General features: G+C 41.8%; 2 protein-coding genes across 18 annotated transcripts in view; one reads left to right on the top strand and one right to left on the bottom strand.

Annotated features, from left to right (window-relative positions):
- Positions 1–7,019: 7,019 nt before the first annotated feature.
- epb41a (erythrocyte membrane protein band 4.1a) overlaps positions 7,020–22,952 on the top strand; it is a 118,602-nt gene continuing 102,669 nt past the window's right edge. For 7 of the 17 annotated variants that reach the window (XM_034202184.1, XM_034202182.1, XM_034202194.1 and 4 more), the window contains exon 1: positions 7,028–7,306. The gene's annotated coding sequence lies outside the window, so the exon portion shown is untranslated. Of the gene's footprint in view, positions 7,307–22,952 lie in introns of all 17 variants that reach the window. The other 10 variants (XM_034202196.1, XM_034202191.1, XM_034202183.1 and 7 more) reach the window with 6 other exon arrangements.
- Positions 21,744–22,841, bottom strand: LOC117537042 (the record flags this gene model as incomplete). The annotated part of the gene is made up of 2 exons (XM_034202219.1): positions 21,744–22,529; positions 22,725–22,841. Coding segments are annotated over 2 exons (903 nt in total), but the record flags the coding sequence as incomplete, so codon positions are not given.

The following is a 22,952-nucleotide window of genomic DNA, read 5'->3' as shown; positions in this document are numbered from 1 at the left end:
AGCTTAACAACTGGTTATGCACTATAATTTTTGGTTTTTCAGTATAAAACAGCATTTAAACTGACGGTATGTTTAAGGTACTTTATGCCATCAAAACATTGATTTTAATTTCTAACACTAGGCCTACCAGGTATATACACACTTCTACTTGTATAAAACTGACCTTCGTACGATGAATACTTCATAAAATACTGCAGATCCTTTATCTTACCTCTTTCTAATCTACACACATACAAGTATTTAACTGAAGTTACACAACAGTGTTGTTGATACAGAGTTGGAGTTTATTCACACGTCACATACTACAGTGGGTAATGTTTTCAAGAAACATTGAACAGTGCTGCCACATATGACACAGGAACAAAATAAAAGACTCTGAACCCTTTCTTTGCCATTATATAAAAATAGTGTTGCTACAAAAGTATAAATTAGGCTTACTATTAAGACAACTCAGATCTGAAGCTACACAGGAATCTGCTGCCAAAGTGCAATAAAAAAGACACAATTAATAGAATAAAACCCTTTTTTTGTTGCATTTTAGTAGATTATACAAATAAATGCCTTTAAAATAGTATGCAAGCAACACTAGCTTCTTAACCTGAATTGATAATAGACTATAATCAATTTAAGTTTGCATTCTTATACCATTTTGTACAATAATTATAATGAATAAGTTCAAACAAACTAAATCTTACAGCTGATTAATAACGGTATCTAACTTGAGTTTTCATTATATTAAAAACCTGTTGAAATGCTACTGTTATTTTTACTGTCCCCCAAAAGCGCGTCGGCAGCCTCCAGGAAAGCTTCTTTCACAACTTCGCCGTCTTTGAAAGACTTCATGTGTTTCTCAAGAACGTGACTGACACGATAAGATGCTCTGGTAGCAGCCTTGCTCTTGTTGTTGGGCCTGGTGAAAATGGACTGCTGTGCATTTAGCTGTCCTTTCAGGCCCCTCCCCTTTTGGGAGCGTAGGGCAGAATTAGGAGGGAATTCCGTCTCGTAGCCTTTGTGCACTGTTTTGAAATGCCGCTCCTAAATTACCCTTCTTCGATAAAGCCACGCTCGCATTGCAGATGAGACAGATGGACTTTGAATTGGAATAGATACAAAAATAATCATCCTCCCACTCCGAGTGAAAATTATATATTTTGGGCTTTTTTGCTTCTGCCATAAGTGCGGTCTTGTGTGTGTGCGGACTGTCACTCGTTTAGTGATGGGAATTCCGGCTCTTACTGGTAAGCCGGATCATTTGGCTCGGCTCACCAAGAAGAGCCGGCTCTTTCAGCTCCCAAACGGCTCTTCAGTTTACCACATATTATACCTAATTAAATCAAATGTAGCCCTGTTTTGACTAATGAATGATTTATATATGTACACATATATCACTCTCTGATACCACCCAGTGAATGCACTGACTTGCTTGTAGAACCACATGACACAAAGCAGATAGCAACACCTATACACAATTAAGCATAGACATTAAAAAAGGGGCTACTGTATCGACATTTTCAAATTATATTTAAAGAAAAGGCCCTGACAAAACAGCAGGGTTTTATTTCAGTAACTATTAACTATAGAAAAAAAAGACAGCAGCAGCTTACATCAAATCTTTGCTGAGCCTAAGGATAACCATAAATAACATTGTGGAAATAAATATATTGCAATGCTCAAAACAGAAGCATCCAACCGTCTCTAATCATAAAAAAACACAATACAAATACATATATTGCAATGCTCAAAACAGCAGCATCCAACAGTCTCTAATCCTTGGATATTACGTGTCACTGCATGCATGCACGGAGCAGCTGTAGCGCGGAGATCATCATCATCATCATTCTGTCTTGTATTACTTAACCAAAAAAACCGGCTCGACGGGAGCCGGCTAGCACCAGCGAACGAGCCGTTTTTTGTTTGTTTTTTGTTAAGTAATACAAGACAGAATGATGATGATGATGATCTCCGCGCTACAGCTGCTCCGTGCATGCATGCAGTGACATGTAATATCCAAGGATTAGAGACGGTTGGATGCTGCTGTTTTGAGAACTGCTGAGAACTGCTGTTTTGAGAACACGGACAATGTCAGCAAACTATGCCCACTGCCCACCAGCCACGCCCCGAAACATGGGGTCAGGCCGGCCAATCACAAAGCTTTGATGCGTTCAAGTGCATTATTCTGGCACAGGAAGATTATGTTATAGTACGTTAACGATGAAAACAGAATATTGTTATTCTATTTTTAGACACATCTCGCGATCGACTGGGAATCTCCCTGATCGCAGCTAAAAGTATTGATGGTGAGGGACACACTACCCACTGTGTCAGCCCATAAGCATTCATAAATATCTTCAGATATTCTTGATCCCGTCGTGTTAAAACGTGGTAGAAAAATACTGGACTCAAATGCAACAACTCACTCTTTAATGAGAAAATAAACAAAGTTCAAAGAAATGATCACTCTTGCGAGGACAACAATAAAGCTCTTGGTAACTACAAAAATATCACTCTTGCGAGGACAACAATAAAGCTCTTGGTAACTACAAAACAAAACTCTTCTCTTTGGAAACACGCTGGGTCTCACACTGAAACAAGACAAACTGGCACAAGACAAAGGGAGACAAGGACTATTTAAACATGAGGTAAGTGGGAACAGGCGGAAACAATCAGGAGCGGAGCAGAAGCTGACGATGTCGGGAAAACACACAAAGGGAGGAAGTAACAGGGCCTGAAATGAAAGACAAGAGGTAAGTACAAAATAAAACAGAAAATGGAAAACGAGACATGACATGAAACACAGGGACTTGACTAGAGATGAATGACATAAATAGACAGACATGACATGACGTGAAATAACATGAAAACCTGACTTGACATAAATACCTGACTAGACTTGGAATGACAGACATATACAAACATAACTAACACATTTGATGAGACACAACATCCCGGAACAGGGCCTTAATATGTGAGGGTTATATGACCCTTGTCCTTATCAGGACATGAACCTGATATCCATCTTTTCATCCATCTATTAGAAAGAAAATCAATAGGAATATTTTACAAGATTTTGAACTATTCCTTTAAAGACCCCCCCTCGCTGTAAGCTGTGTATTGCATTGTAACAACAGACACCATCCAGCTCCGTACTGTGGTGTATGCCCTCTTCTTAAAACGTTTTTTCATGTTATTCATTAAAGGTTGCCATATCTTATGACAGAACCTTCTTTGACATGCACTCAGAATGTAAGCCTTGCAGAGTCTGTTATGTAACAAACTAATGCGGGAATGTCCCTCGCTGCCGAATGATAGCAGCTATAGAAGGAAGCTGTGACCTGAAGTCACATCTTTATGAATGACCTTAAATGACTTCAGCCTACTCACTCTCACTGATGCACTGTTTTAGTGCTGAGTGAAATGGATGCATTGATTCTAATGGCACAGGGATCCTTGGTTACTGATGGTGGAGCCCTGCCATGGGCAGCAGCTCTGAGCTGTGATTGGAGCATACTGCTCCCCAAACTGCTCCCATTGGCCGCTTCCACAAATACTCTTGCCTCATTACATACAAAACCCCACCCCCCTGTGCGAGGGAGGGGAAGCCAAAGGGTGTGTAACAGGGAATGTATGCCCTACACGCTGTCTTACAGGCTGGGTATTTAAACGTTCAGCTTCTTTTATTCTCTCCTTTAGATTTTTTGTACCAATCTACTTATTGACTTTTATGGTGTATGTTTGATTAGTTATGATACATTACAAATATAAATCTATCCAAAGAAAATGTCAAATGGATTCGGTTTGTGCTGCATATTAATTCACAGCAAATATCAATAATAATAAATATATATAACTAGGCACAAATCAGCAACAGAAGATCTGATCAACACTTGCTTGTATGTGGGCTCAGGAGTCAGGAATACTACTGCCGTAAATATTGAAAAATGTAATGACTATATCAATAAATTAAGATGCCTATGAAATAAAAATTGGCTGTGAAATAAATCCTTTAATAGAAAATAAATGTATATAAATAAATGTGAATAAGTATATTAACGCGTCACTGTTGTTTAATAAACACATTAATACATATTTGTTTAAATGTGGCTATTGAATTCAGCGAGCACAAACCCAGCGCCAGGGGACTGATCACAGTCCTTCATTCATTATATAAAATAACATACATTTTTTCATTTATTTATCACCTAATTAATTGCATATTTATTTATTTCATTGGCACAATCAATGAAATAAAGTATATAATAAAGAAATATCAATAATATCATTATTAATGATATTACTAATATAATAATAAAATAAATAATAAATAAATAATGTTATACAGAACATACATTATACAGAATTAACAAACAAAGAACTACATTTTTTACTTATTAATACAATTATTTGTATGTGATATTTATATAATGCATAATTGAAATGTTAATATATTTATAAATGTATTTATTGAGATTGATATATTTAATACCACAAGTCGAGCCTGCAAATTCAGTCTTGTTCTTGGTAACAGTAGGTTAAAAAAAAAAAAAAGTTGAACTTTGAACATTTGAGCTATGTCACTTCTTTGTGAAATGAAGGCCCCGCCCACTCTCTGGTGAAAACAAGGCATCGGCGCCAAGCGGAAAACAATATTTTCTTCATGCCTAAAAGCTGCTGTTTCGTATATTGCACCTCAAACAACAACACAATCCTGAGTTACGATTTCATTGTTTTGGCTGCCTTACACTGGCTCCCTATAGAACACAGGATATCATTTACAATTCTTCTTTATTAGCTTTTCTTTTTAATGACTGATTTTAGATGCCATTTTCTTAATGTCTTTCATTTTTTGTAAAGCACTTTGAATTGCCTTGCCTTGCCTTGCCTTGCCTTGCCTTGCCTTCTTGCCTACAAAGCCCTTAATGCGCCATCTTATCTTAAATAACTCATTATACCAACAAGTCCTCCAACTCAAACGACCAAATGGGCCGATTGTTCAGGACCTTATTACGACCAAATATGTCGTTTGTTTAAGCGCTTAATACATTCTATAATTATGTTTTAAAGTTTTCGCCCTCTAGTGCTCCCGTTGAATGCTAACGTTACAGATGGTCGTTTATTCACAAATAACCCTCTCTGTAAAATCCTAAATTGTAGGATAGTTTGGCAATTAAAACACTTTTTGATTAGATTTCTGGCGAGAAGTGTATATTGTACTTTTAGAATCCACGTCCAGTCGATATGTAGGATCTATAGTTTGATAGATATTACGAGGATGATTTGAGGTATGCGGCAGCCTCCATGTAAAGTTACGGGTTGAAAACAGTATTTCCGGTCTCGACGTTTTCATAATAAAACCAATGATCAAATGATTTAACAGTGCAGTACTCATCCACTAAAAAACATCAGTTTATCCTTGTTAATTATACGACATGTATTGGTTTAAATTGTGAACAATGCTTTTGTGTTTTCCCCAGGTTTTTCTCTTTCAATTCTGAGAGACACCTTTCTTTTTTCAGAGGTTTTGATAGGCTAAAACATTGATTGTTTTAGCCGCAATGCATGTCGGGATATGGTGTTTATTTGATATGAAATCGGAAAAAATTAAATAATACTTTATTCCGAGTGTTCTTGCTTTTCTCTTTGGAAGTCATCACATAACGGCATTGTAATACACGGTTCGGCCGCATTAAATATTACATATCTGTTTTCACTGTTGTCTCTCTTCACTAGTATCCCATGTCCCCTCTTTATAATTTGGGTCTTCATAATTTCCACCCTATTCTAAGGGGAAGCATGATGGTGCCTTTTCATTTCAATTTCTGGCTTTGTGTTTCTTCACCTCTTACTCATTTAATATTTAGGAGAGTGCATTTACGTAGTCACGTTGTGCCTCTCTTCCTCTGTTTCTGGCTGTTCTTTTCATACCCTTGTTTCTATGAGAAGAGAAGAAATACTATTCTAAAAAGGAGCTGACACATGGTGTCTCTTCACTTGTACACTTGAGGGGTCAGAGTTCATATGGTGAGGGATTCCATGAGCGGTATGCGCCGGCCTGTGCCTTTACCTTGGACTTCTAATAGAACTGCTCAGGTCTTGATAGATTGAGTGGGGAAGTTCATGAGATCTTTCTAGAGGGTTATCAAGAATAACTTTTATCCAATGACCTTTTCCCTCTCTGTCTGTGTCTATGTATTCTCTTGTTCCGATTAACCCAGCCAAATCTTTTTTTCTTGTTTTGTATCTATATCTATGCCGGGATCCGGAGTCGAGGCTGATCCTCTTGCTGTAGTCCTGTGTCTTGGATCCTCTATCCTGAGTTCTGGATTAAGTCGTGGACTTCGGGTCGTGGCTGAACGTGTCTCTGCGGTCCTGCCTTGGGTCTCGTCATGCTGCTTCCCTGATGGCTTCCACAGGATTGTAGCTGACATCCTCGGGGATTCATCTTCTTATTACAGACACATGCATTTCCTAACATTCGGTCTATATGCTGTCAAATGTATTATCTCTTTGATTTACACACGGCATCTATTGCACGTCTGTCCGTCCTGGGAGAGGGATCCCTCTGTTGCTCTCCCTGAAGTTTCTCCCATGTTCCCCTTAAACTGTGGGTTTTCTCTGGAAGTTTTTCCTTGTACGATGTGAGGGTCTAAGGACAGAGGGTCTAAGGACAGAGGGTGTCTCATACTGATATTCTGAACAATCTGTGCTGTTGTATTTGCTGTAAAGTGTCTCTACTGTAGGCTATTTTTATTATATGTACAGCACTTTGGCTCGACCAAAAATCGTTTATAAATGTGCTATATAAATAAAACTTGATTTGATTTGATTTGATATAACTAAGTCATCATAAGCACATCTGTCCATCAGACAGAGGGCTGCTGTGCCTCCTGTCATCGTTAATGGACGTCTCTTTAAAATGACCGCTCAGAGGAGAGGATTTCTCATTTCTCTAACCGCCTGCTGCTTCCCCTCCTCTCTCCTCGGTTCCCCTCCTCGGCTCCTCTGCTCGCATCTCCTGTGGGCGGGACTAAGACACGAGGATAGGAGTCGAGGATAGGAGTCGAGGAGGGGAAATTAGTGAAATGAGAAAGGCCCCCGGATGCGTTGCTTTTGTCTGTCAGACAACGCCGAGGGCACAGGCGCACACGGTGGCCGCTCGCTCGCTTCTGGAACCTACACATTGTTAAAGCCGCTGGATAACGCTCATGAATCACCACTTTGTTTATCTGGAGCTCATAAGGAATAGATCCCGCTGAGCGTCTTCATCCCTCCACAGCGTCTCGTTCTTCCGCAGCACCTGAACACATCGGTGAGTTCACGCAGCGTCACTGAGCTGCTCATCATTTGTTGACATTTTTCACATTCAGCGCCATTTGCAGACAGGTACACCTTCTTTCGCCACTGTTATTGTTCCCGTTTCAAACGCACTGGTTTTTATTCCGAAACAAACGCCGAAAGGGAGGCAAGGGATTTTTTTTCTAACATTCATCTAATAATTATATTGCGGATTTGCCTGTAATGCGTATGGCAGAGAGCAGATGTGATGCTTAGTAAACAGTGGCGCTTTTTTTTATAGTTTTCTAATGGAAGGAGTGCATTGGAAATTCATTGTAATACGGTTGGATATGTTTTGGTGTATTAGTCATCACTATGATCGTGGCTCTCTCGTGGAATGTGATGGATCAGTGATGGAGTCCTCTATTATTCCAGCAGCACATCATCATGGAGACTGTTGACTGTACAACTCAATGAATGCGGGGCATCCATCCATATTGCAATAGTATAAATAGGCTCTGCATTTCCTATAAACTAGTACTTAATTATTCATGCAAATACAAAGTAACTGTCAACAAATGTTTTATTCCCAACTATATTTACAATAATACACAAATCTCTAGTGTTTTAGTCTGACTGATTGAACCCATTACTGGATTTATTGTTAAAAATTCAAAAAGCCACACAGTTTAAAAAAAAATGAGAGGCAGTGGGTCTGCATGTTGGACTCACAAGGGAAAGGAGAATACTCTTACTATCCACACACACACACACACACACACACACACACACACACACACACACACACACCACACACACACACACACACACACACACACACACACACAGATACATAGTGTGTTTGTTGTCTGCACTACTCACGCTATGGGCCACAGAGCTGTGCTGCCTAAGTTACCACTTCGGTTCACACTGTTTAAAGTTGTTATACCTCGGTTCAGAGTGACCATAGCTTGCTTTATTTTTTATTCTGGGGACCTGGTGAAGCTGGTGCTCAGACTGCACTGTTTTCCATAGCTCCTTTGCTTCACTCCAGGAGTTGCAAAGGGAATATGTTTTTCTTCTTGTGTCTTGTTTTATGAAAGTGCTATTGGCTCATGTTTGTAAATGTCACACATTTTTGTCAGATTAGGGCAGTGGTTCTCAAACTTTTTCTGTCAGGCCCCTTCTTTGGAGAAAAAAAGAAAGTTGGGCCCCCCCAACACAAATAGTCACGTAATGGGCCAAGTTAACATTTATTAAAATACATCAATATGAACGTGAGCATTCCTTTGCTGGAACAGTGATAATAAAACAATGCTCCATAAGTCTGTATGGTCAAAAAAATAAATACAATTGTGCAATCCCTTTGCTAGAACAATAAGTTATAATACTTTGCAGTCTGTGCAAAAAAATGAAAAGAAAGAAAATGCTGATATTTGGTAAAAAAGTGTCTTATGGGAACTTGGGAACCGAAACTCGGTTCCAGATGAGAACCGATAAGAAAATACACAATACACAATTTCGGTTCTGCTTAACGGTTCCTAAATGCGGTAGACCCTGTATTCCACCGGATCCGTCGGCGCCGCGGTGACCCCGTGGAATACAGGGTAAGGGCGGACTGGCCATCTGTGTGTTCTGGAGAATCACAGAACGGCCGGCCGTCAGCGGGCCGCCCTTAATTTTTTAAAACCGCATCATGTAAGTTGCGCTGACAGGCGACAGAGGTCCACAGTTGCCCCGCAGCGAGGCTCCCCCCGCCCTCCCGTAGACAGTTCACGAGCTCAGTCACTTCATAACACCAAAGATGGATCGCGGTAAACGCTCTAAAGCGAGGCTCCACCACACTAAGAAAGAAAAAGACAAGGCACAGTGTAATGCCTGTGGCAAGTTAATAGCTTGCCACAGGCACAGCTCAGTTAAAATAAAGCACAGCTATTGTGCAATACATTTGTTTTGCATGTATATTTTTTATTTGTAAAAATGTCAGTTAAAGCTTAAAAGAATAAAGATATTTTTGTTATCGAAACGTTTGACCTCTTTCTTTTACAATTTTGGAATGGAAACGGGGAATCGATAAGAACCGGAATCGATAAGAACCGGAATTGATAAGCGGAACCGGAATGGGAATCAATACATTTCAAACGATACCCATCCCTAGTCTTATCACAGCATTAGTGGCTGCAATGAGCCTGTTTTGCACTGCACATTTCTTCAACACGGGGTTGCAGGCTCAGTGGCGGCGCCAGAGATTTCTTTTGGGGGTGCTGTGGGGTAGCTTGACAAGAGGGTGCTCAAACATTTAGGGTTTCCCATTAATGTACCGGTCGCTATGGTGGAATTTTCTACTGCAACAATCCCCACGCAAATACACAGTGTACCCGCGACTGTTACAATGAAGGCTCGATAATCAGCTCATGGCATATAGGTGTAAGCAGGGGTAACGTGCTAAGTTGGGAGTGGGCCTAACACCCTCTAGGGGGGTCCGTGGGGATGCTCCCCCGGCAAGATTTTGTTTAAAATATTGAAGTTAAAAGCATTAATCTGGTGCACTTTGAGAGCAAAATGAAGAGATCTATGGATACTCCTCTCAACACCCATATGAAACCGAACTGTAAACAGATTTACTATTTCTTTATGGATATTTTACAAATCCCTTTTAAACTTTATTCTTTTTTTTACTGTCATATAGTATTTCATACCTGTTTTTCATTTATTCTCTTATTTTTTTATAACTATAATGATCATATAAACGTGTGCCTCGGAAATGTTTACATTAATCGTGACCAAAACGTTTGAGACCCACTGAGATAACTTAGACTAAAGTGAACTATCTAAACACTGAGAGAGTCCTTTAGTTCACTGAGCCTCTCAGTCTGGCAGGAGAGGACTCTCCTCCACCTTGTTGTAAAAGCTCCTTATATCTGTTAGCGTAGCTCGCTAGCACCAGAAGCTAACAACAACGATCTCCGGTACCGGTGCTCTCTCTCTCTCTCTCTCTCTCTCTCTCTCTCTCTCTCTCTATCTCTCTCTCTCTCTCTCTCTCTCTCTCTCTCTCTCTCTCTCTCTCTCTCTCTCTCTCTCTATCTCTACTCTCTCTCTGTTTCTATTCCACTACAATGGATTTTTTCAGTGTTAACATGTTTTGAACATCACCATGGATATGTCCAATAATTGTCATACAGGGAGCCTTCCACTGTGTTGTTTTTACTCTATTTTAACTCAGTTTGATTTAATTTCCCCCAAAATCATCTTATGTATCTCTGTTTGACACTATTAAATGCAGGTGATTGTTGTTTTGCAGCACCATTTAGTCTCCATGGCAGATATCATAAAAAAGTAAGTTCATTTAATATAAAAGTCTTCTTTATCACTTAACCTCTTAAGGACGAGCGGCCCCCCCCAATAGGCGCTCGTGAAAGGTTTTTTTCAAGACTGTGTCTCAGGGCTTCTTAACATTTAAAAACCTATTCATGTGTAATACCAGATTAACGGGAAGAATCTCAGCTAACTGACAATACCAACCATTTTTACCAAAACAAAACACAAGTCTCATAAGAAGAAATGACCCCTGAGCGAAAAATGACAGTTTGGCACAGAACTCAAGATAAAGATACACTTATTACTTATCGTAACTGCACATACAATATATCCGATTAAAGCTGAGACTCCACAGATTATATAGGTATAGTATCATCACTGAGCGGTCAGAACTCGCGACAGGGGAAGCAACACAGACATCACAGCATGGAGCATTACGGAGAAAAAACGGGACATCGTCTCACCTTAGCTGTTATTCTGATCAAAAGTCGTGTTCAATGGCATTAAAACGCCCAGAGGTTAACCCATAGGTTACTAATGTGTCGGTCTCTTTGAACAAATTATTGATAATCCATAATTCCATTTTATGCCAAAATCGGAGAAAAAAAACTAGCTGCTAATGGTAGCCACCAGAGGTTAGCGCAGCTTCCGGTTTTTCTACTCGTCACTCTCACTCCTTATTTGGTAACCTATGTGTGTATGTGCAATAGCATAGGTCTCAGATTTATAAAAATATATAAAAAACATGTCTATGAAGTTTTGCTCAAAATACCAAACAGATCAACCATTCTAGCCATGCCTCATATCCCTCTATTTCACTTCCTGTTTCAAAAGTGCTGATTTTGGGTATAAAGCTTTAAAAAAATTATAGTTGATAACAAAAAAAAGAGGAGGGGGCTGAGCTCATGCGGGAGATTCTACCGGCAGATTCTGCCGTGATGAAACGCCATATCATGGATTATCAAGGAGTATTTCTGAAACAGTATGGAGCTCAAAGGCTTTCTCTCTTGCCGGTTATACCACAAGGTGAGTTCCTTTTTATTTCCTGCTTCTTCACACACATGCTCTGTGCAGTACAGGTTAGCTCTGAGTGTTAGCGATGCTAATGTAAACATGCACCGATCATATTACGTCCAAACATTCGGACATTGTTTCTGATAGCAACGTGTCTGATAGGGCCGTGGGTGTAAAGCCAGCCTACATTTCCGATATTACTTCATATCGGACGCAAATCTGGATCAGCTCCGTTGTAGCCCCGTTTTAAGAGATTTGGGTACGGAGGAAAAGAGAGAGGGTTTTATTTGGCAACGAAATTTAAGATAAGAAGCAGCATTTTACGGCGCGCTATGCATGGAGCCGCATTGAGGGGGTTTCCCGACATGTCGTTGCAGTAAATTAAAAGGTGTTTCTTGTTATCGTTGCTGTGGACCTTCTTAATGTACCTTCTTTGGGGGCCCCCTTCTGGTCCGGGGCCCCAAGCAGTTGCCTTCCTTGCCTGTCCGCAAGTGGTGGCCCTGCCCAAGAACTATAAATTGTGATATTATGAAACGGTTGAAATATGTATAAATGTATGTTTTCTTTCTTTCATTATGTATAATGACATTAAATGATTCTATTATATTCTATATTCTATAAGTCACATCTGAATGGGTAAATGGGGAATGCAAATAAATACCAGAGAAAATCAATAAGACGTTTTTTTACTACTAAGTGTATTAACAGAACAATGAGAATTTAGAAAAGAAGAAACCAACATATTTAGCATCAGAAATATATTAATTAGGCATAATTAATTAATTAATTAATTATCAGTAGTATAGTACCAGTAATCTGATTACGTCTTTTTTTATGTCAGGGATTACAATTACCTTCTTTTTGTATCTTGATAACGTAATCCCATTCCATGTAATCTGTTACTACCCAAGCCTGATTATCAGGAAAGACTATTTGCAGCATTGGTTGGAACTTGCTCCTTTGACATATTATAATTATTGCGACTCTTCCACATGTATTCCTCTCAGTGTTCATGACATGCATCATGTGTGTGTGTCTGCTGAAGTGAGGCGCACACAGAACTAATGTGAGCACAGATTTCAGCCTGACACTCTCACAGCTCAGTTTCTGCTGCTTTGAGTTAAAGACCCAATTCCCTTTTTATGCCTCGTCAATTTTATTTTAGGAATGCCTGGAGGGAATTCTTCAGATTTGGCTCGAACGTCGACAAGGATTTACCAATAAAGTTTTGGTGGTCAAAGGTCGACAACCCTGTGACATTACGAAACACGTTTCTGTAGTTATGACATTTTAGACAGACAGTAAAGTTTAAAGTCAAGTTGACGTTAACATTGTAAACAGCAACTTCACTTGTTGGTGGAGGAATATAATAGCAAGATAGGACTCCTAGTTTTGTTATGTACATTTTTATATAATTGATCTTGAAAGCTCACCACAAATTATTGATGAAACATGTACACTCAAGGGCCGCATACTTAGGACCAATCTTTGCTGCAGGCTGGGACACAAGTAAAAGCCTCTAGTCTAGAGCTAAGACGTAAGTGAAAAGTGTTTTCAAATGTAGGATTTTCTGCTATGATTACAAAAAGTAATTGATGCAAACAAATGTAAATGTGTGTATTTTATGTCATAGAACACAATGTGAACATCTCTTCTTCAGCTTGTGTTAACCACAGATTAATTAAATTTATTTCAGACTCTAACCCCAAACACTTAAAAAAAAATTGTTGACGGGAATGGGAAGTGGTAAAATACTAACTAATTTTCAGGTTTTTTAACTCATTACACCTGACACCACCACTACTACTACTACTACTACTACTACTACTACTACTACTACTACTACTACTACTACTACTACTACTACTACTACTACTACTACTACTACTACTACTACTACTACTACCACTACTACCACTACTACCACTACTACTACTATTACTACTACTACTACTACTACTACTACTACTACTACTACTACTACTACTAATACTACTACTACTACTACTAATAATTGTACTACTACTACTTCTATTACTACACATTTTACTATTACTACTACTACTACTTTACGTGTCCAGAGGCAGGATTTGGGTTATTCAGGTAACTTCAGTGTTAACCTGCTGGTTTTCAGTCCTGTGACGGTGGTTCAATTCTCTCCCGGGTATGTTGCCATGGTGGCGATGGAAGTTGATTGGTTTATCCGGCCTCCTGGTCCTAGATTCTGCTCAAATGTGGTATTCAGGATGAATTAAAATACAAAGGTGGCTGACTTTACATCTAGTGCCATTATCAACGCAACATTTCAATTTGTTCATATTGATAACTAGCAGTCTGCCTAATGTCTTGTGTTTGGCGTCCTGCAATAAACACAGTTTGATCTTCAGCTCCTATAACAGTGATACATATTTTTTACATCTCTCCTCTATAACATAATTGTATATCTTAGACCACATGTGTCAAACTCAAGGCCCGGGGGCCAAATCAGGCCCTTGGTGGATTTAATTTCGGCCCGCAGGATAATTTCTAATTACTATTAGATCTGGCCCGCCGGTATATTGCACGCACACCTTCACTGCATCCTGAGGATTTCCTCCGCTCAGAGCCTGAGCCCAAACATTCATGAACTTGCATCCAAGATGAGATGCCAAGTATCTGAACTAGCATCACAGAGCAGCACACTGAGTTTAAATGGATGTTTCCTTCTGCACTTTTTTTCTTGAGACAACAGGGCATTTTGTTTTGAAGCTGTTGTTGGCCTGTGGACAAATGTAATCATAAGAAATGACTCTGCAGATAGAGCCATAAGAAATGAATGCAACTGATTATTTAATGTTTAATGTTGTTTTTATAGGCAATAATTTGTGTATTCAGTGTATTCTTAATTCAGTATTTATAACTTCCAATTTTAGGAAAAACGCTAATATATTAAAAATTCTCTAGAGCCACGCTATGCAGCCTGGTACAAATCAGCACCACAGTTGTAGTTCTTCCGGTTTGCAAAGACATAGGGTCTTAAACATATATATCTACTAAGTATATAACATATCTAGTATAGCCAAACTAGTCATTACACTGCATCAAGATTATGTATATTAAGACAAATATGTTGGTTTATTTAAGATATTTGAGATATTTTAGCTATTCTAGAAATGGGGTTTTTGGGGTTGGTTCTTTCTTTTTTGGTTACTGTGATCATCTACAGTACATTGTTGTGTACAGTTGTGTCCTTGGGCAAGACACTTTACCCACATTTGCTCCTGTGGGTAATGTCCGCAGTAATGACTCTTACATGTCTAATATGTGTAATGTGTACTTGTAAAGCGCTTTGAGCACCTGTAAAAGCGCTCTAATAAAAAATGTAATGCATTATTATTATTATTATTATTATTATTATTATTATTGTTGGTTACTGTGAATATCTACAGTACATTGTTGGTTACTGTGATCTTCTACAGTACATTGTTGGTTACTGTGATTATCTACAGTACATTGTTGGATACTGTGATATTCTACAGTACATTGTTGGATACTGTGATATTCTACAGTACATTGTTGGATACTGTGATATTCTACAGTACATTGTTGGTTACTGTGATTATCTACAGAACATTGTTGGTTACTGTGATTATCTACAGTACATTGTTGGATACTGTGATATTCTACAGTACATTGTTGGATACTGTGATATTCTACAGTACATTGTTGGATACTGTGATATTCTACAGTACATTGTTGGTTACTGTGATTATCTACAGTACATTGTTGGTTACTGTGATCTTCTACAGTACATTGTACAACGCTCTTCAGAAACAATCATCTGTGTATATATTACAACCTGCCAGAAATATTTACAAATCATACAAAAAGAAACAACAATAAAAGCTGCATCTCATCCGTCGTCCTGTTTTCTGTACATTAAGACTGTGAGTGCACCGGCCCTATCCAACCTGATAGCTACCCACATGGCCTCGGGTCCCTCCGACTCCACCGTGGACGGCCTGGTAGCCCACTACAACACTGCCCTATCCCTCAGTTTCAACTCTCTCGCCCCCATTAAAACCCGGACTGTTTCCTTCACCCGCCCTGCGCCCTGGTTCACCACTGAACTCCGCCATTTGAAGGCCTCTGGTCGCCAGCTGGAGAGGCTCTCCAAAAAAACTGGCCTCACAGTCCACCTCCTGGCCTTTCGTGAGCATATCAAAACATATAAGGAAGCTCTCTCCCATGCCAAGACTCACTACTACTCCCGTCTCATTGGTGCTCAGCAAAGCAACCCCAGAAGACTGTTCTCCACCATCAACCGCCTACTACGGCCCCCTGACGCCCCTCAGCCCTCAGGGGCTCCCGATCTGTGCTCCAAATTCCTTGACTTCTTCCAGGCGAAAGTCGAGGCCATCCATCAGCAGCTCCTGGTGACTGGCCCTTCCCCCCTACCTGCACCTCAGCCACCTGGTAATGCACCCCAAGCGCCGCGCCTCTCCCACTCCAACCTCTCCTCCTTCTCCCCTGTGGATGCTCTCCAAGTGGCCAAACTGGTCAGCTCGGCCAAGACCTCCACCTGCTCCCTGGACCCCATGCCCACAGCCCTGGTCAAGGACTGCCTACCCACCCTCTGTCCCTACATGGTGGTCATCATCAACGCTTCTCTGGCTCCTGGTATAGTCCCCACCAGCTTCAAACTGGCCTCAGTCACCCCCATACTCAAAAAACCTGGCCTGGACCCCGACGACCTCCAGAACCACCGGCCGATCTCCAACCTTCCCTTCCTCAGCAAAACTCTGGAAAGAGTGGTCGCCGGCCAACTCCATCAGTACCTGTCCAACAATGAGCTCTATGAGCCCTTCCAATCCGGCTTCAGACAGCAACACAGCACTGAGACCGCCCTCATCAAGATCACCAACGATCTCCTCATTGCTGCTGACTCTGGCCGCCTCAGCATCCTCATCCTCCTGGACCTCTCTGCAGCATTTGACACCATCTCTCACAACATCCTCCTCACCCGCCTCTCAGACCTCCTAGGTGTCACTGGCACAGCGCTGTCCTGGTTGACATCCTACCTCCACAACAGGAAACAGTTTGTCTCCATCAGTGGCTCAAACTCAGCCCCGGCCCCAGTCCACCACGGTGTACCCCAGGGCTCTGTGCTTGGCCCCCTCCTGTTCACCATTTACATGCTCCCCCTCGGCCAGATCATCCGACATCATGGACTCAACTTCCACTGCTACGCTGATGATACCCAATTGTATCTCAGCACCACTCCATCCTCCCAGCTCCCCCCTCAGTCTCTCATCAACTGCCTGCATGACATCAAAGCATGGATGTCATGCAACTATCTGAAACTAAACAGCATGAAAACAGAGCTCATGGTTGTGGCACCCAAGGCGCTGCTCCAGAAGGTTGGTGACTTCGTCCTTGAGGTTGACGGCTGCTCCATCTCCCCATCTCCTGAAGCCCGCAACCTGGGTGTCATCCTCGACTCCACCCTTTCCTTCCATTCCCACGTCAAATCTGTGACCAAATCGGCCTTTTATCACCTGAGGAACATTGCCAGACTCCGACCGTCACTCTCGGAGTCGGTTGCCGAAACCCTAGTCCATGCATTTGTCACCACCCGCTTGGACTACTGCAATGGTGTCCTGTTCGGGGTTCCCAACAAAACCCTGGACAGGCTCCAGTATGTCCAAAACTGTGCTGCTAGGGTACTCAAGCACACAAAACCGTGGCAGCACATCACTCCCACCCTCATCCACCTACACTGGTTGCCGGTCAAGTCCCGCATATCCTACAAAATCCTCCTCCTTACCTACAAATCCCTCCATGCCCTTGCCCCCCAGTACCTATTGGACATCCTTCACCCACATGCCCCACCCCGGAACCTGCGGTCCTCAGACTCTGGCCTGCTTACCACCCCCCGCACCAAACTGCGAACCTACGGGGACAGAGCCTTCAGTGTGGCAGCCCCCACCCTCTGGAACGCTCTCCCTGCGGAGATACGCAACATCCCCACACTTGAAGCCTTCAAAAGGGCCCTCAAGTCCCATCTGTTTGCCAAGGCTTTCGGCCCCTAAATCGATCTGTTGTTCTGTTTGTCTGTCTTTTGTTTTGTTATGTTTGTCTTTGCACTATTACTTGTGAAGCGACCTTGGGTCCCCTGAAAGGCGCTATAGAAATCGAAGCTATTATTATTATTATTATTACATTGTTGGTTACTGTGATATTCTACAGTACATTGTTGGTTACTGTGATTATCTACAGTACATTGTTGGATACTGTGATTATCTACAGTACATTGTTGGTTACTGTGATCTTCTACAGTACATTGTTGGATACTGTGATATTCTACAGTACATTGTTGGTTACTGTGATTATCTATAGTACATTGTTGGATACTGTGATTATCTACAGTACATTGTTGGTTACTGTGATATTATACAGTACATTGATGGTTACTGTGATCTTCTACAGTACATTGTTGGTTACTGTGATTATCTACAGTACATTGTTGGATACTGTGATATTATACAGTACATTGTTGGTTACTGTGATCTTCTACAGTACATTGTTGGTTACTGTGATTATCTACAGTACATTGTTGGATACTGTGATCTTCTACAGTACATTGTTGGATACTGTGATTATCTACAGTACATTGTTGGTTACTGTGATTTTCTACAGACATCACTTCCTGTGGCTTCACCATAAACACACAGCAGCCTTTAATCCCACACAGAGCCCGATTAATTTTAAAGCCGCTTTTAGTCCTTAAGTTCAATTTCAGCACTCTGACACAAGCTCCCACACAGCCAGGAATAAAGATATGCTTAAGCATGTTTTTATTTTCACAAATGCATTTCAGATGTTTACCTTTGAACCAGGAGCGGACCGGCACTACAATTCAGCCCTGGAATCTGACCCAGACCGGCCACATCCGGGGGGGGGGGGGATGCTCCCTATAGCATCCCTATATACTAGAATAGATTTATATTGTGCAATTTTTCAAACTCACATTGGTTTCTCATCCAGCATCTCTGTATAGTATGTGTATTCACTCTGTCCTAAACGGCTTGGAGCTCCTGCCCCCCCCCCCCCTCCCTGTGAGCCCACTGTGCTCTGATTGGTCAGCTCGCCCACTCTGTTCTGATGAGTTCACCCACGTTACAGCGTGATTATGGTTAGGGTTAGTGATCAGTGATTATGTGTTACAATGGCATTAGCAACGAGATAATGACACCAGTATTGACAAACAGATGAGAATGCTGCGTGGAGTCTGGGTGCCGTGTTGGCGGGACGTTGCATGGCTCGCTGCGAGGAGCGGACAGTGTGAGCTGGGTTCATTTCCTGCTTGCTGCGTGGGGTCTGCGAGACAACGAGACATCGCGAATGGAATGGGAAGCCCCCCTCATCTGCGGGGCTCCACTACTGGGTATGGGCACGTCACTGTACCCAGGAAGAAAAAGAGAAATCTCCAACGAGGCGTTCTGGGGCAGCACAGACAGGTATTTTCTGTGTTAGAGTTTTACTCCCTACAGGGTGTACTTTGAGGGGTTGTGACTCTGCAGACCGTTTACATGCAGAAAAACCTTCATAACACACAAGGGGACGGGTAATAACCGGAAAAGCATGACATGGGACCTTTAAAACGTTTTGGGTTGTTGGTGTGCTGCTGGATTTCTTTATATATTAAAATACTTGACGAGTAGACTGTAACTGGAAATGTGTTGTTATCTTTGCATTGCTATTCCTTCTCTTCTGGAGAGCCTCTGGATAAGAGTGACAGTCCTTTTAATATTTTGTGATTGTGAAGAAAATTCGGAGCAATTGACTGGAAACAAAATGATGTGGTTCGAATGTGTAACCAAACTGGAGGTTTTAATTGGAATACTTGGCCAAGGAGAATACACAATGTCAACACAACAGTACACAGTGTTCACTCTGACAGTCAGGTCTGCCAAACTCGCCCCAGCTCTGCAGATTTAAATGACTGGTTGGCCATCATCATATCTGCCTGTTTCAAAACATGTCCACACACTAAAACAGAAGCACCACCTGAAGATTAAGATCACAGCTGTTCCTGTCAGCTTGCTGTGACCCATGGAGGTATAAAGAGAGCTGGAGACAGTGTGGAGGCACGGCTCTGTTCATCCCTATGAAGGTTGCTCAGTGGCGCATGAGGCAAAAAAAAATGGCATGACTGTAGAGAGCAGAAGTACCCGTATCTGGACCAGTTTGGCCACTACCAACATTTTCTTTAACATCCGGCTCACTTCATTGGATCTTGGTGTCATCTGTAAATAAACTAGTAAATAAAGCCTCAAAGTAAATGTATTGAAGTTAAAAATACAATGTTTCAGTAGAAATAGCACAAATCAAAGTTTATTTATATAGCTCAGTATGACAAAACATGTTTGTCTCAGTGGACTTTACAGATTGACAAACATAGATGACAGTGTTAACAGATGAATAAAGAAAACAATGAAAACACAAGATAGGACTTGAATAACAAATGAAATATATACAAATAAACAAGATACAATAAAAAAAAGACAGTAAAAATAAAATAAACAATAGAAGAAATACAATAAAATGTAGGACTCGGGTGGACAAACAGGGACATCTTAAACCAGCTCTAATCATAGGCTTTATTAAAAATAAAGCTCTTCAACACACTCTTAACATTTTGGTAGCTGAACGCTCTGACTCCTGATCTACTTGAACTCAGCACAGAGAGAAAATACGGTACTCGGGTTAAGTCAAAGTACCTCAAATTTGTACTCCAGTACAGTTCTTAAGTAAATGTATGTACTTAGTAACTTTCCACCACTGGAAATAAGATAAATAACATCACTGTAGATGTCACTAATCCCCATACGCCCAGACAGTGTAGGAATATTATCAGGGCTTTTTCATAAACCTTGAGGGGTTCCAATATGCATCAGAGGTGGAAACAGAAGTGGTCTGTCACTTCCTCACACTTTGTTATGGTGCTGCATCATGGCACACAGGTCAACACAAGATAAAAGCAAGGCAGGCTAAAAAGTTGTATAAGTTTCACAACTCTTTATCATGGAGACACTTTTGTACCTCTGCGTTTCACGTCACAGATGTTGATAAAGTGAGTCCGAGTGTACACAGGAGGCGTTTCAGTTGCTCTTCAGTTGGCCATTCCAACCACATGACTTCTGTTAAAATCATGCTGCTGTCTACAGGGGCACTGGCCCTTCAGCTGTAAAGCTTCAGGTCTGTTGTTTTCTGTTTCACCTGCTTTAAACACTTGGGCTCTGATCGCCAGGTGGGCTTCACTTAATCCAGTTGGTGCATTTCTCTCCAGGGGGGGCTCTACCAAAATGTAAGCAAACTTATACACAAACTCAAAACATAACTCAGGGCTAGCTCAAAGGCACACAGCACTTGATACAGTCTATTATTTGAGTGTTTTTGTCAGCCTCCTTATTATGCTTACTGATCCCTATCCTGTAGCCCTCTCTGGACAGCTGTGTTTACTTTCCTAAACATGGCTAGTCGCATAGCATCATCCATGTGGACTGATATGTGCTTTAAGTCACTCACATCTGTCTGGATCCATGCTGGGTCTGGTTTATAGACTCGTCTGATCCTGACGTTTGAATAGGGAGGCAGGGAAGCAAAATATAGCCCTGGTGTTGCTACAGGTAGTTAGCCTTCTTGCTAAACCAGCTCCTTGAAAAAGAGCACGTATACTGCCTCCCTCTGTCCTTAACTGCTGCCTATGTCAGGCTGATCAGGTCCGAGCTCTTTTACTCTCAGCTTTCCCTCCGGTGTCCTCCTCTCAAAGGGTGTTTCTTTAAGTGATTAAACATACTTTTCCTTCTCCATATTCGCTATCTAGTTTTGTTCACACTCCGTCTCCGTCTAAAGGTCCTTACATTACATTACATTACATTGCATTTAGCTGACGCTTTTATCCAAAGCGACTTACAATACGTACATTCGACCAGGAAGACACAACCTTGAAGAAAACAGAATCATATAAGTACATCAGGTTTCATAGAGCCAAACATTTCAAGTGCTACTCAACTGGCTATAGATAAGCCAGTCCTTTATTAATATATTAGTGCTCTGTTAGCAGTTCTTTGTTAGTAATTATATCGCTCGAGGTGGAGTCGAAAGAGATGAGTTTTCAGTCTGCGCCGGAAGATGTGCAAGCTTTCTGCTGTCCTGATGTCAATGGGGAGCTCATTCCACCATTTTGGAGCCAGGATAGCAAACCCACGTGTTTTTGCTGATGGGAACTTGGGTCCCCTTCGCAGCGAGGGTGCAGCGAGTCGTTTGGCTGATGCAGAGCGTAGTGCACGCGCTGGGGTATACAGTTTAACCATGTCCTGGATGTAGGAAGGGCCAGATCCATTCGCAGCATGGTATGCAAGTACCAGTGTCTTGAAGTGGATTCTAGCAGTTACCGGAAGCCAGTGGAGGGAGCGGAAGAGCGGCGTGGTGTGGGAACATTTAGGAAGGTTGAAGACCAGACGAGCCGCTGCATTCTGGATGAGCTGCAGAGGTTGGATGGCACATGCAGGTAGACCAGCCAGGAGGGAGTTGCAGTAGTCTAGGCGTGAGGTGACGAGAGCCTGGACCAGAACCTGCGTGGCTTTCTGGGTCAGCTGGGGACGTATCTTCCTGATGTTGTAAAGCGTGTATCTGCAGCAACGGGTTGTAGCAGCGATGTTTGCAGTGAAGGACAGTTTGTTATCTAGGATCACACCCAGATTCCTTGCAGTCTGAGTCGGGGAAACAACAGAGGTGCCGATGTTGATTGTTAGGTCAAGAGTCGGACAATCTTTTCCCGGAAGAAAAAGCAGTTCAGTCTTGTCAAGGTTGAGCTTGAGGTGATGATCAGACATCCACTGAGAGATGTCAGCTAGACAAGCAGAGATGCGTGCGACGACCTGGGTCTCTGAGCGGGGAGAGGACAGAATTAATTGGGTGTCGTCAGCGTAGCAGTGGTATGAAAAACCATGCGGGCTAATGACTGATCCGAGCGAGTTTGTGTACAGGGAGAAGAGGAGGGGACCAAGAACAGAGCCTTGAGGGACCCCTGTAGTTAATTGACAAGGGTCGGACTCGGACCCTCTCCAAGTTACCCTGTAGGTACGGTCTTTGAGGTATGAGGTGAGGAGGGAAAGTGCAGAGCCTGAAACTCCAAGTTCTTGGAGAGTGTGAAGGAGGATCTGATGATTCACCGTGTCGAATGCAGCAGACAGGTTCAACAGGATGATGACAGAGGAGAGGGATGCTGCTTTGGCAGTGTGCAGTTCCTCAGTGACAGCAATGAGAGCAGTTTCTGTGGAGTGACCTGCCTTGAAACCAGA

Source organism: Gymnodraco acuticeps, unplaced genomic scaffold, assembly GCF_902827175.1.
Source record: "Gymnodraco acuticeps unplaced genomic scaffold, fGymAcu1.1, whole genome shotgun sequence".
NCBI lineage: Eukaryota > Metazoa > Chordata > Actinopteri > Perciformes > Bathydraconidae > Gymnodraco > Gymnodraco acuticeps.
Note: the sequence above shows the minus strand (reverse complement) of the source record. Positions and strands in the feature narration are given on the sequence as shown.